The sequence below is a fragment of the Eleutherodactylus coqui genome, chromosome 3 (assembly GCF_035609145.1).
Source record: "Eleutherodactylus coqui strain aEleCoq1 chromosome 3, aEleCoq1.hap1, whole genome shotgun sequence".
Classification (NCBI taxonomy): Eukaryota; Metazoa; Chordata; class Amphibia; order Anura; family Eleutherodactylidae; genus Eleutherodactylus; species Eleutherodactylus coqui.
In genome coordinates this window covers 59,089,017-59,104,708 of record NC_089839.1, presented here as the reverse complement: position 1 = coordinate 59,104,708, position 15,692 = coordinate 59,089,017, and the positions used below count along the sequence as shown (strand labels likewise).

The following is a 15,692-nucleotide window of genomic DNA, read 5'->3' as shown; positions in this document are numbered from 1 at the left end:
GCCCAAATAGAATGTTTTTTCCCAAATTTTTTTGGAAAAGCCCACTGCCTATATAGACAGTATATCTCTTTCACCTTTTTCACTGTCCCTGCCTCAGCACTACTGGCCCTGGACTATGGAAAATTACTGCAGACTGAGGACGCAATGCTCTGCACAGCCGATATACAAAAAAAAAAAAGTGCAACACTGCTCACAGCAGCCTCAACAGTACTGCACACGGTCAGATGTGGCCCTAAGAAGGACCGTTGGGGTTTTTGAAGCCTAAAATAACTCCTAACACTCTCCCTATAGCAGCTCCACCATCAGCAGCACTTTCCCTGAGCTATGTCAGAATGCATCTGTGGCGAGCCGCGGGAGGGGCCGATTTATATACTCGGGTGACACCTGATCTCGCCAGCCACTCACTGCAGGGGGGTGGTATAGGGCTTGAACGTCGCAGGGGGAAGTTGTAATGCCTTCCCTGTCTTTCTATTGGCCGGAAAAGCGAGCTAACGTCTCAGAGATGAAAGTAAAAGTAACTCGAACATCGCGTGGTGCTCGCCTCTAGTAACGAGCATCTCGAACACGCTAATACTCGAACGAGTATCAAGCTCGGACGAGTACGTTCGCTCATCTCTAGATCTCACCTCTGAGACCTCCACCAATTCAGAGAACAGGGTCCTCGTGTCCTCTGTCCTGTTCATAACGGGCTAACTGTGCCACCTCCCCGAAACTGATGGTGTATTTGACGGGCCGTGTCTGGCCATGCCCCCTCTCTTTTTACAGAAGTAGCGAGGGAGGCATAAAAAGCTAACAAGTCACAAGTTTTTGTAGAAGTGAAACTTCTGCAAAAAGTTTCAACTTTTCTACTCCAGAATTCTGGCATAACTACCTTTATGCATTCCCCCATGGTGTGTTGTTTTGGACAAGGTAAAGCATCCGCCAAGCTCCGTTTATACCCCTTCTAATCAGCCAAACTGCTATATATTTGAACAGTTTCTTTCTACACAGCCTGTTAGAGCACATGTATGTCATAGAGGAGGGTCACCAAATCCGGACCGCTCTCTAGTAGGCTCTATACACACTAGCATCATGGCTTCTGTCTCAAATAGAAGCCATGACATTGTAATGGATCTACTTTCTAACTGGTACAAATGGACACAAGGGTAGTGTTCACACTGCGGAATTCTGCATCAAAAGCTGCTTCTTGGCTTTTTGGAGCATATCCCTGTCAATGGGAAAAATCCATATGCAGAATTCCAGGCATGTCACTTCTTGATGCAGAAACATGTTCCCTTTATGGCTGGGTGATAGTTGTGAGGGGGGGGCTAAGTTGTTGTGAATTTGGGGGGGTTATTCACACAGTCGCATATACAGCACATTTTTACGCCCGACCGTATATACGCAACCATCTGAGGCATTGGTTTCCAATGTATTTGTTCACACGGGTGATTATACAGCGCGTAAAAATGGGCACCCGCAGAAAATTGAACATACGCGACCGAAATACGCGCCGACACACATGCGATGGCCTAAAAGATAGTTCTGAAAAGTATGAACAGATGAGAATGCGCCTTCTAGCTCTGGTCATGATCGCCGGAAAGGTTTTCCGGCGATTATACGCCGCGGATGTGTAAACGTAAATACGCCTATGCTCATGTGAATAAGCCGGGACACTCGTCCATAATATAGGCACAAAAATGCACCCATAATATGTTTATCTAAAAGTGGCTTAAAATGAATTGCACTTGACAAGACTTTGAGTGAAAGTTAACAGTTTACCCCAGACATACTGGCACAAAAGTTTGTAATATTTTTCTTTTTTTTTGGTGCTTTTGTGCCTGCATGCCTCCTTTTTTTAAATTATATATATATATGGGTGGGGCTTAACCAAAAGGGGGCAGAGCCATCACCGCCCACTGGATTAAACGTTCATTAAGATGAACGTCTTAATATATTTAGTACGCATCACTACGGGACGCTCTTTATTTGCAGGGTTAAGTAAATATTTTCCCTTTTTGTTTTTACTCTATAAAGTTATAAAAACAATTATATATCCGTTACAGAATCCGATCAACTAAGAGATCATAAAATTAGAGAAAAGCCTTCAATTACTATTAGAAGCCACTTTGGCTTCGGGGTATTGTGTACTGTCTCCATAGTGACCCAACTACAGCCTGTCATTCTGTGCTCAGTTCTCCCAGTTATTGTGCATTGACTTCTTTTATATTTTTTCATTGTTGTAGCAAGTTGGCCGAAACAAACTTCTCAAAAGTTTGCCCATCACTAGCTATAAGGCTGTCCACAATGACATTTTATGACAATGACTGATAAATAGCATGAAAAACTCCTGGTATGTCTTATTCCTGTCCATTTCACAGACAAAAAATAGGACATCCAATGCCCATCACCGTGCATTCTCCATGTATATCGCACAATTATCAGACTGTCATCAGTACTTTCCTCACTTTGAGACATTACTGAATATATGAATGCTTCCTAAATGCCATCAGAATCAATGGATGGCCATTCTGTCTTCAGAGGCAGCCTCACCGCTCATGTTAAGGAGCACAAAGTCAATTAATAGACTGCTATCCTATGTAGTCACGGTTAGTGGTATAACGATGCAAGATTTGGAATGCGATGCAGCAGAAGGAGTAACAAAACTGTATCTTATTTATTTAAAAGTAAAGAAATGAAAACTAACAAGGTTATCATAAACAATTAAGCAATTTAACGTTTAGCTTTAAATATATTGTTGCTAGCTTCAGCTACCTAAATCCTAGCACTAATATTTTGTTCACAATACGAGATAGCAGCAACGCAGTTGAAACATCAACATTAAAGTCTTGCAAAAATAAAGTCCCATTTTCCATAAACACAGAGCCTGAAATATAGCACACCATTCCTCTATAGGGTTGACACTACCTTCTACTTGATCTGGATCGCCAGAAATTGAAGGTACTAAACTCGCTTGAAAAAGTCTGTCTAACCTCTAGCTGGCGCACTTTCCATTGTGCAGTATCTCAGTCAGTCCAGATGCAGCAGTTTGTGCAACAGTACGGTGCACTTTGTGGACCGCCCAACAGGTCTGGGTTACCTGTTAGCATCCCTAAAGGTGTGAGTTGTAACACCGATTCGGAGGCAACTCCATTGGCCTTAAAGTGTACCTGGCAGGCAGTCAGTCCATCTTCATATGGGATGTTGGAGTGTAAGGACTCCATATCCATAGTGGCCAGGATGGAGCCATTTTGGTGGGAACCTATGGTTGAAGTGAGCAAAAAAATCATCACAGTAGTGTGGCTCCAGTCTTCTATGCATTCTCGCTGGTGTTATATACGTTTTAGCCATGGTGAGGAGTCTAATGCACATGTGCAAAGTGCTGATGGAGAGGATGAAGAACTCTTCCATAATTATGTAGATCCATGCAAATATGTATCACCCTTAGATGTATACCCAGGAAAAAGCAGGTATGTAGCTTAGTTACTAGTTACACAAGCATTTTCTACAATGAATACGGGCTAATGCCCACGAGCGTTGTGGAATTCTGCCGCGCATTTCCGCTGCGGGAGTATCGCGTTTAAAAACACGAGTGATCGTGGAATTTCGCCGCGGATTTCCACGGTCTCCATTATTACTATATTAATAGAACCTACCACTGGGTTTTTTTCCCGCAGCGGAAATCCACAGCAGAATTTCGCATGTGAGCATTGGCAACAGGAAAGCTATTAGGCTCAATAGGACCTAATAGCTGCAGATTTTTGCTGCGGGAAACGCAACAAAAATCCGTCCGTGGGCATGAGTTTTACCTGTTGTTGAGATATTTTTACACCTATGGGGAATGTATATGACTGTAATGCATGTAACAAGGCTATCCCTTTAATAGTACAGTACAGTACATTAGTACTCGAACTTTGCAAATATCCCTAATATCCTTCCACCCCTTCCTGTGAAAGTCTTTGTACTTCACTGGTAAGTAACTGTTCCAGGCTCTTGCTGACAGATGCAATAAAAATGATTCTATATTTGATGCTAAAGGCAAAGCATCAAGCCTTCAAACAGTTTTGATCTACAGTTTGAAGCTGCATAATCCATCACGGCACAGTATTTAGTATCCTGGAAACCTTGTAACTACACGGATATTCTTTCATATTGTTTTAGCTAGAGACTAGTTTTAAGAGGTATTCCCATCATGTATTGGCATGGCCTATCGCTAGAACATGCTATAACATTGTGATCAGTGGAGGTCCAAGCCCTTAGAGCCCCTTCAGCCCTTCCCTGCTATTTGGCTCCATTAAGAGAATGAGTTTGAGTTGTTGTGCCCTGCCAAGCGAACGGCCAAAAATGTCACTGTGGGGTGGGATGGGGGGGGGGGGGGGGGGCTGAAAAGTACTCAACCTAACCAAGAAGGGGATGAGCTAGGGACACAAAACTGTAATGCTATTCAACTTGTAACCCCAGAAGTTCAACACACTTGTTACATTGTTTCTGACATTTCTTTAATCCTTCCAAAAAGCTCACTTATTTTGTCATTGTTGCTGCTATCCCCTGTGAATCATTCAAAAATTTGCAACCCTTCTAGTACTTCTGTCGAGTAGGGTGGATGGTCTATGTGCTGAATCCCCAAATCATTCAAAAGATCCATTGTCTTGGCAGTAGCGTATGACGGAGCGTTGTCCTGAAGTAGTGCACCTTTTTGGCAGCTTTCGGTGGCTTTTTTGCTTTAATTGTGGCCTTTAATTTGCCCGGCAAGTGATCGTATTCTGCATTGATGGTTTTGGCTTTTCTGAATATAGTCTGCTAATAAAATACCTGTGCTATCCCAAAATTGGTGGTTGTGACCTTTTCTGCTGAACGCTGTATCTTGCATTTCTTTGGCCGTGGAGATCAAGAGTGCCAACATTGTGAGGACTGTTGTTTGGTCTCAGGATCATAGTGGTGTAACCACGTTTCATGAAAAGTCACTAGTAGCTCTAAAAAATTGCATTGCATTCCTCGAAATGCTTCAAAATTACCTTGGAAGGGTTCCTTTGTGTGCGCTTCTAGTGAGCGTTCAAACATTTTTGCACCCACTTGGCTGGAAGTTTGTGCATATCTAATCATTAATAACTCATACTTCAAGCACACTCCTTGGATATCTGCAGTGTCTCAATTATTGTTTTTAGTGAAATCAGTAGCGTAGCTAACGGCCAATGGGCCAAGTGTAAAACATTAAGCTTGGGCCGCCATCCGTATTGCTGTTTATGGCTGCCGGCCGTAGTCTGCTGAAACATTCCGCTGCATTACTGGGTCTCTTATGTTCCACGTAGCTTAATCGGTACGGATTTGCCGCAGTGGAAAATCTACATCAAAATCAGATTTTGATGTAGATCCAAAAGAGACTTTACACCTTCTATTGACTAGGTGAAATTTGTTTCGGATCTAGTATAAGATATGCTTCAGATTTTGGAGTAAATCTACACCAAACTATGCAACATGTGAACCTAAGTGGCCCACTGATGCATCGCTATGAGGGACATTGCTAGAGTTTTGAAAAATCAACTCCCTTTAGCCTAAAGGACATACAAGGATGCCCTCTGCGTGCAGGGTTTTTATGCAACTCGATCAGAAGTCAACCACGCTCCATACACGGCGGATGCTGATTGTCTTTGACAGCTGACACCTGCCCACAATAGCCACAATCAGCTGGTCCATTATTAAGGTGTGAAGGCACAGAAGGAACCACAAAAAGTGAGAACACAGAGAGGGCCGCTATTAGTGTATGAGGGTGCAGAAGGGGCCAGTATTACCAATATTATTGCCACTGTGGCCCCCTCAATGCCCTCATATAATTCTCACCCTGCAGGACTGTCAGACTATATACTGCCCATGCTGCCCCCACATCCAATCTCTCAGGCCGAAGTTTCTTTAATTTTCTACTCACCCAGGTACACGCAGCATACATTGCATTTTCCACTAATAACGGTAGCTCAGCCTCTGCCCCGGCTTCCATCCTGTCTTAGTACAGGAAACTCGAGAACCAAGGGAAGGCAGGCTGAGCAATGTCATCATTGAGAAATGCTGTGTGAGACGAAAATGAAAGTAACTTCAGTTTAAGAGATGGGGAGCAGTGATAGGTCTTATTGTGCACAGGGAGCCTTTGGGCCCCCCCGGTGGTATTAGTGTATCTTGACGCCACCGGAAGCTAGGGGTCTGACAGGAGGAATGCGCATGTCACACCCCCAGCTCCCAATAGGGTCAAAAGCTAAAGGTCCTGGAAGAAGGTAAACTGGCTCCATGTCTTAGCCATAGGATATGATGTGCTACAGCTAACCGCCTGTCTCCCGGCCTGCCAGCTGTCCTCCTCCTGTTTCTGTTGTAGGCTGTAAGTGTTGGGCACCGCTGCCGGCTACCTTGTGTGGTGCTGCAGTGGGTGGACGGCGTGTGCGAGTTCGGGGACCGCTGCTCTGTCCTCCCTGCTGCCGACCGCAAATACAGCTGCAGAGTGGTGAGGGGGGAGCGCCTTCAGCAGCGCGGCCGGTGTGTCACTGCAGGGCCTGGGAGCGAGATGCAATGGAGGTGCAGGACAGCGCAGAAGGGGTTTAAGATGCCCCAATGCGCACCTGACACAGGGGGCCAGGAGCGAACGGAGGTGCAGGGCGCCCTGGATTGCAGCTGCAGCATCAGCGTAGTGGGCTACCAGGACCTGCAGCAAACCATGATTTCCAGCCAATCAGCTACAGGGGGAGTCAAGTAGATCAAAATGGATGATTCCAACCAAAATGATTGTTCATCTGATTAAATTTTGCAATGAACGATCATCTTAGCTGATAACAGACTTTCATCATCTGGAAAGAAGTTATTGCTATTTTAAAATTATCCTCCGGTAGTCCCTATATCTTGACTGGGTATGCTGCAGTCAGCCATCCGTGAATGTCCCAGGGAAAAATGGTTGAGGCCAGTACCATTGAACATGTATAGCCAGTTTGAACGACTGTAACTGATAATGTGGCCTAAAATGTGTATGGCTGCGTTCATGTAAAGACTGTCCCTTCAATTGGGGTTGAACAAAGTCTTGTTTTAGACGTTGTATATGATACAACACCGTGGAACACTGTTAAGGATCAGTTGAAAGCAAGTAACATCAATAGCTTCTCATTTCCATATCCAGGAAATACTAACATTTTAAGGATAACCTACTAAAGCTGCCACCACATATGGCGTTTTAAGGGAAACCAATGTGTTTTTTGGTTGTTGTTTTTTTTTGGTCGAGTTTTTTTGCAGGAAATTTAAAAAAAATGCCACAGCCAGATGTTGGCTGTAAGTTAATAGGAAGTTATAAAATGCAGTCCAACATTGTTTTGGAGGAGTTTTTTTAGCATTTCTCACCTTGTTCGGGGTTGTTTTTGAGATTTCTTCTTTGAGATTTGGAAACAAAGCTTGTTCTTCGAGTGTTTTTTGTTTGTTTTTTTTCTCAAATCGCTCCCCATAGAAAAATTGTATACCTTCGGATAGATGCACACTTGCGTTTAAAAAAAAGTCAGTTTTTCATTGACTAAAATCACACTCACAGGTGTAAATACAGCCTGAAGGAACAATCTTTATACAGAGGTTTGCTATATGTATGAAAACTAGAATCTCTATGCCGTAATATCCTTCCTATGATTTGGCGTTTGACCTAGTATCGGTGCAGCTCCAAGAAACATGAGTTCACGCTTTGTTGGCTTTGTGCAAATAATTCTAGTAGGGAGCGACTGTTTACTCTAACAAGGATTGAAGCGCTATGGCGTGTCTAGGATGGGCTAGTAATGAAACAAAAGATTCAATTCAGAATTCATGCAATATCCCTATTGAAACATATATTTAAAGATTTTTAATAGGTTTCCTACAGAGTTTGGAGACCCTTTTTTTTCCATTCTCTGATACAATACTGCAATCACTGTGCCCAGTTTCTGAGTAAGTTTAAGTCTTACTTCACCACCATTGACTGATTGTGATGCTGGTGGAGTGACAGAGCGGGTTATTATCTGGTTGTTTCACACTAATGTCCACTGAAGACATGTTGATTGACAGTGTTTATTTAAATGGACACTAACTTTGCAACAACGTTTGCATATGTTAACCTGTGTGATAACTTCCCACACTTCTATTTATTTAAAGGGATTTTCCAGGCAGCACCTGCTGTCCATGCCAGGATACACCAGGGTTGGAGTGGAAGCTGCTATCCAACCCTGTGTAGTGGCTGGCGGTTGTAAATATAGGCTGGGGTCCCATTAATTTCAACAAGAGCCTCACCTGCAATTGCAAGTGGCGACCACTACACAGAGGTCAGAGCAGCAGCTTCCACCACAACCTTGGTGTATCCTAGCGCTGCCTGGAAAATCCACTTAAAATGACTTGAGTGTTCTTTCAGAACAAAAGTGCTGGCCACTAAGAGGCTCCATTCCTTCTAGCTTGCTGCCCATTATCTGCCCTCAAATGATTGACAGGAGACACAAGGATGACAGAGCAAGGGAGGCGGAGGGGGATAAGTCATTGTAGTCAGTGAAATGTATGAGAGCAAAAGGGAGGGGAGAGGGAGAGACTTGCACACAGACAAGGTGAAGGAGCTAATGGTGAGTTATCTGTTGCCCAACCTTGCTTTACACTCCTACCCGATTATATGTCTGTGTTACAAACAAGGATCTGTAGTTCCTTGTGCCCCCCGTATATAGTGGGTGGAGGTGTAGGAATACAGAATTCAGGATACGAGGCAGCAGATGGAGTAACCAAAATGTACAGTATTTATTTGAGAAAACAGAAATAAAAGCGAACAATGGAATAATATTGTGTAAGCAATTGAACTTTCCCTTTCAACTTTCTAGACATATACTATAAATGTATTATTACCTTCAAAGAAATATCACTAACACTTCACTAATGGCAATACAGTCTAATAAAAAATAGAGGACACAATGCAGCATCCCGTAGGGTGACCCCGGACACATGGCATACGCTGAGGAGCTGGGAGGGCAAGATGCTGGCTTGTCATGGCACAACTTATCACTCTCCCTCCTGGAGGGATGCACGTAGCCAGGGCCAGGGCAGCGCTGGGCCTCTTCTGGACACCCCCGGCATGGGGATGCCCAATAAACAGGAAAACAGGTGTGGAGTTTGTCATGGGTGACGCCACCGTTCCAGTACCCCCCAGTATGAACATCAGTGGGGAAATAAATGAGCCACAAACAGTTCTAGAGTACCTCAGGTCCCCGGGAACAGTCAGGGCTTGGAACAATTTTACTTGGCATAACTTCAGCAGTATACAAGGCACAATTTGAAGCAATGACAGTGCAGGCAATTAAATAGACTTGAACAGTAGTACCTCCGCACGGTATCCAGACTTCAGATTACCCGTGCATGACAGATAGAATGGATGTATGCGGTGATCCAGACTTCAGACGGCCACGTAGGAAAATATAAGCGTAGATAGTAGCTCTGCACTGAGTCTTGATACGCACTCACTCACGGTTGCTCTCACTCTTCTCAGGTGGGGCTCACTCCTTCCACCGCACAAGCATATCCAAGACGGGAAACCTCTCCTCCTCTTCCATGCTTCACTGCATGAGGGCTGAAAGTGACCCCATGTAGCTGGACCTCCCGACTACCATTCCTGAAGACATGGAACTTCCTTTCCCACTCTCAAGCACTCACATTTCTAACCTCACTCATACCAGGTGATAGGATGAAATTGATACATTTGCAGACAGTCAGCTCATACTTTGCAGACATTAACCCATCACACACTGCAGCTATGCAATACACATAACACAATGACAAGACAGTTTTGCACAGAGCATCTACATAAGACATACATGTATGACATTATGGAGGGTGCCAGGAAAGCATGTACTGGGCCACTACAACAATATCTAGTTTCCCCTGTCCCCTTCCAGAGTCAGCGGCAGACGGGGAGGCAGGCAAGCAGTGCAGGGTGCCTGAATAACGAGATGGCCCTGTAGCTCAAGGATCCAGCGGTCCATCTCCATGACTCAAGGCAGGTCAATTTATGCACGTGGGGCCATAATATACATGTAAGTTTTTGAAATGAAGAGAAGTCTTTTGCTTTATACAAGTATATGTCTGGGGTGTGTTAAATGTGCCCGATGGTTGCAGCTTATCACTCAAAATTCTGATGACAGAATCCCTTTAACCTAAAGTGTTGCGTGTGTGAATCTACTGTATCCTGACATGGAACTAAAGCAATGACCTCAGTCCTGCCCCAGTAGTAGACAATGCCAATACAGCATTCTTAAATTAAAACTAGAAGTGATTCTACATGAAGAATTTGACTTTCTTCACATGCACAGTACTTGTTACACATCAGATAATGGCTTACAATTCTGCAATCACACAAGTTAGTCCACTCTTGAATTTCTGAGATAAGAACAAAATGACTATCCGCAGAGTTAGATCTATATTCTCCAATGCAATGCTGGCACAGTAAGTGTCTGTTTTTACTGTAGTCATAAATTATACAGTCCTACAGTTTCTATTGCTCCTCTCATTCAAAGCACAAACTTTTCATGTGTCTTACTCTTTTTCTTTTTTTTTCCCCCACAGAATGGAACAGCAAATGGAAGACTTTCCAAGACAGAGTTCAAAGAGTCCTTTGAAGAAGCACCACTGTATGTTGCGGTACTTACCTACATAGGTTATGGTGTTGTCACTTTGTTTGGATACCTACGAGATTTCTTGAGAACATGGGGATTGGAGAAATGTCATATGGCCGCAGAAAGGGAAGAACAAAAAGTAAGACTTTACTACATAATGTCAGAGATTAGAATCTTGAACTCCTCATTAAGTGCTGAACAAACCCCAAGGGAATGCTTACTTTAAGAAGACTTTGAAATGAATGTCTTGCATATAACATCTATGTTTTATCATTCTTTCGGTATTGCTATATTAACTTACTTATTCACATTGTCATCTGAGACACACATTACAAACCTTCATATGTGTTGTGGAAATGAACCATATATAGTCATGATCCTTTTATTTTCTACAATTGTAGGACTTTGTGCCTCTTTATCAAGATTTCGAAAACTTCTACACAAGAAATCTTTACATGAGAATCCGAGACAATTGGAACCGACCCATCTGCAGTGTCCCTGGACCTCAGTTTGATCTTATGGAGAGAGTGACTGATGACTTCAACTGGTCCTACAGGTAATTTGTTAATGGACATCATCTTAAAGAAATTAAAGGGGTTTTCCACAAAAATACTATTGAAGACGTATCTTCAGGATAGATCTTTAATAGTTGATCAGCCAGGGCTGCTCCTCCAACCTGTGTAGTGGCCAATGCTTGTAATTGCAGATGCATCTCCCGTTGATTTAAATGAGAGCTGCAGTTGCAAGCACCAGCCACTACACTGGTTGGAGCAGCGGCTTCTGCTCCAACCCCAGTGTATACTGGTACTGACAATGGGTGCCCAATCATATGGGTCCCGAGCTTGGCCAATCAACCATTCAAAACCTATTCAGAGGATAGATCATCATTAGTAGTATTTTCATGGAAAACTCCTTTAATCTTATGTGCAGCTCAGTGGCTTAGCACTGTTGTCATTTACAGGGTCATTCAAATAGAATGATACAGAAGTAAAGCTGATTTATTCATACACGAACTGACATACAACAGCCAGAATGATGTGCAAAGATAGAAGAACTCCTTTTAATGCATCTTACAGATGTTCGATATAGATGCTGTTGGAACATGGCTGATTTCGGTAGTCCAGTCCAGCATACCTTCTGTTATAGGTCATCTAGCATCACCAATGTGCTCATATCAAACATCTGTAAGGCTCTGTTCACATCTGCATCAGAAGCTCAGTTCAGATCCAATATAAAGGGTCAGAAGAAAGTCATGCATGCAGGACCCACATGTGCAGGAACCAAACAGACCCCATTATAGTCAATTGGTCCGTTCGGCACAGTTTTTGGTTCTATAATGAAACTGATCCGTAACGGAGAAATCCCTAGTGCAGGTGTGAATTTAACTTAATATGCATTAAAAAGTAGTTCAGTCTTTTTCTGCCATTCTGGCTGTTGTATGTCAATTCATGTATGAAGAAATTGGCTTCATTTTTCCACCATTCTTTTTGCCTCACCCTGTATAAAGAGTTTGAATGTTCTTGTGTTTTTGTGGTTTCCTCCTACACTCCAAAAGCATAGTGATAAATTAGGTTAATTGGTTTCCTATAAAATTCAGCATAATGTATGTGTGAAAGGAACTTACAGGCGTTGCCGGGTTACCTTTATAGCTCCAACTGTGTTTAAATATCAAACAGAGCAGTTCTTACCCTTTCTCTGCTGCGGAGACACAGCACTGTGGTCCCAATGTTTGTTGTTGCTGATGATGTCATCGGAAGTCACCTGACTGCTTAAACTAATCAAAGCCTGCAGCCTCATCATTCCAAACATTGGCATCATGGCACCCAGGATGTGAGTGGTGATGCTGGAGCGGTTTGGTAACTTTTAATGACCTCTTTGCCAACAACAAACACTGGGACCACAGCGGCGCTACACTGCTGGACCCCTGCGGCAGAGAAGGGGTAAGTACTTCTCCTTTTGTTGTAACACCATTAGAGCTAGAGGGACACTGTTGCCATTGGAGGACAAGGACTAATGTCTGATGGGAATCTAATTCCAATTCTGCAAAATGTTAGTTCTTTCTAAGCAATGGAAAATAAATTTGCGCACACCAACTAAAAAGATAGTTATCAGGATGAGTCAAGGGAATATAGACTGTTCTTCTTGTTTGGTATTCCTATGATGACCCCCAAGTTCAGAGCTAATGGCTCTGTACTAGACCAGCCAACTTTTGAGGCAGGCCTCATTGATTATGTACAGTAACCCCTTTGTTTGAGGCAATATGGGGTGTATGCTTTGACAGAAGAGATCATTCTGCACAGACCTCTTCTCTGATGTAGGAACATAATTAACATAATTGTCCTTTTTTGCAAATTTTAATGACTTACTAATATAAACAGAGATAAATTGAATGATATTACTAATTGTGGCATGGATTTCAAACCGCCATTAAATCCCAGGCATTACCATGTTCTGACTGGTGTGGCCCCTGGTAGAAAACGTTTGATAAGCGCTGATCTGAAATAAAACACATTAGATTGCTATTCAGTATAGAGGTGACCTTACAAGATCTTAACATACTGTATGCAGTATATATTATATGGCAATATAATTTGTGTTTAATAATAGGTACACTGGCAAAGTCATTAAGGATGTTATAAACATGGGATCATACAACTATCTGGGGTTTGCAGAGAGTGATGAACAGTCACTTGAAAGCGTGAAGAATGTACTGGAGAGATATGGTGCTGGAGTCTGTAGTACAAGACAAGAAATGGGTAAGTTGGGTGCTATTGTTATTAATAGGTTGGGAGGGGTGCTCTTTCTCCTTGTGGAGACCAACTATTAGGTGTATGGAGACTTATAGACCATGCAATGCTTCTCTGGGAAATGTGGAATGGAATTGGAAGATGGTGCAATGCCACCTATTAGAAGGTAGCTTACCTACAAGTTAATGTCTGACCTTTTAACGGACCTTGTAACGTGGCTGGGAATATGTCACAACCATAGCCTTATCCAGAAGGAAAAAGATTGTACCAGATGCCATTTGCATACCAAATGTCCCAGAGGAACATTGCTTTGCATTTTAAGTCTCCTTACACCGACTGAGCAGTCCCTGGAAGGAGGAAACTATATTTCTCCGAAGGGACAACCCTATGCAAACTATATGTCTTCTACGTTGATACTTTTTCAGACGTTTCCCTTAAACACTGGAAAACCCTATTTGCTGTGTAAAATATTTTGCACACAGTTTTATTGATCCGGAAACTGTTTCACATGAATAGTACTGTATATGACTTGTTTACACAGCATTTCTGACCAATAAATCTGCAATCAAACTACTAACGACCACTTGTCAGTTAGTATGTCAGTGATTCTTATGCTCCGCCCCCTGGTAATGTCATCGATGGTCCTACAACATATATAGAACACAGAGCCTGACCAAGAGAAGTACAACACAGTTAGGGCTCGTGAAAATTACAAAATGAGAATACAACTAAGCTGCTATTATCTCAGACACAACTCAGCGGTCCTGACAGGAGATACCAACCTACCGCCACCACAGAGATCCGGTGGGCTGAAGGAGCTGTGGTGATGTCATTGCTGTGGGAGGAGCCATTGTGCAGTTTGGTAGAAAGTACTGTATACTGGATAAGCTGACAGCAGCTACTAACAAGACCTGTGATGACATCACCATCATATGATCACCTATGTGGGTGGAGTCAGGAATCACATGACCAGGGGTGATCACTGTATCCATGAGTCTGGTGATGTGTGGAATAGCAGAGCTGTGTGTGTCGTGCTGTGTGGGGGTCAGGAGGGATTTAAATGGATGTACAATGTAGCAGATTTTTGTGTGTAATGTGTTTGTGTGTGTGTGTGTGTGTGTGTGTTAGGTCAGCATGCATGTAGTAGAGCTGTGGGTGTAATGTGCTTGATGTGGGGGAATCATAATGAATGTAGCAGAGCTGTGTGTGTAATGTGTAGGAATCAAGATAGATGTACTACAGCTGTGTGTGGCATGTAGTAGAGCTGTATATATAATGTAATGTGTGGGGTCAGGATGGATGTAGTAGAGCTGTGTGTGTGATGTGTGAGGATCATAATGCATGTATCATGTAGCACAGCTGTGTGGCGCATTGCGCCACCAGAGACACTGGTACTATCATTTCCTAATACTAGTATTATTGCTACATAGTTCTAATCCTCAAATGTAACTTTTTATGTGCACACCGCATATGTTGTATATGTACCTTGACATGTACTATATGACAGAAGTATAAATTCTGAGAACATTAATCAAAGGTACCAAGTATTGTTGCTGTTACTTAAAACCTGCCATAAATTAGTCCATAGTTAGGGGCTTTCATTTAGTTTAGGTATGGAATATACCAATCTTGTCATCTTGATTACTTTATTAAACAGTTTCCTCCTGGATAGTTGGGTAAAGATGTTTGTCCTTCTGCAGTATGATCCATTTGCGTGATATAAGTGCAGTATGTATATCTGTGTGTGTGTGTGTGTGTGTAGATATATATAAACATTCAATTTCCTTTTTATGTGTATGTAATAAAAGTTACTAGAACTTTTATTTTTGGCATCCTTATTAAAGAGACTCTGTCGGTTCTTATGAGCCTTGTAAACTAAAGTTATAGGCTCATACGAGTTGAAATGTTGAAGTCAGAGATGTGACTATTATACTGGATTTACCCAAAGCAGATGCTGCTCACATCCAGCCAGACTAGTGCTTTCATTCAGTGTGCATGCCTATTTAATTTGTGAGATGCATGCAGTCACAGCTTTATAAGAAGACAGAGGGGAAATACAGAGGATGGCAAGTATAATCACACTCCCTGGGTTCAGTATTTCAGCTCCTATGACCCCCTTTACTTTAGTTCATAGACCTCATAGGAGCTGACAGACTCCTTTTTAATGAAGTCCCATAAATATTCTTGTATACTTGTCCTTTTCTAAAACTAAAAAGGTACTCCAAATCTGAAACCTTCTAAAAGGGATCATCTGCCCTGGTCATGTAATACACAGAGCTGCAGTAATATTGCTACATTAGCACTCAACATTAAAGGTTCTATATCGTCAATTTTTTAA

General features: G+C 42.6%; 1 protein-coding gene across 1 annotated transcript in view; it reads left to right on the top strand.

Moving 5' to 3' along the window:
• LOC136620702 (serine palmitoyltransferase 3-like) overlaps positions 1-15,692 on the top strand; it is an 80,152-nt gene that overhangs the window by 7,386 nt on the left and 57,074 nt on the right. The window contains exons 2-4 of the mRNA XM_066595634.1: positions 10,558-10,746; positions 11,009-11,163; positions 13,215-13,363. Coding sequence (XP_066451731.1) covers positions 10,558-10,746; positions 11,009-11,163; positions 13,215-13,363 — 493 coding nt within the window. The remainder of the gene's footprint in view (positions 1-10,557; positions 10,747-11,008; positions 11,164-13,214; positions 13,364-15,692) is intronic.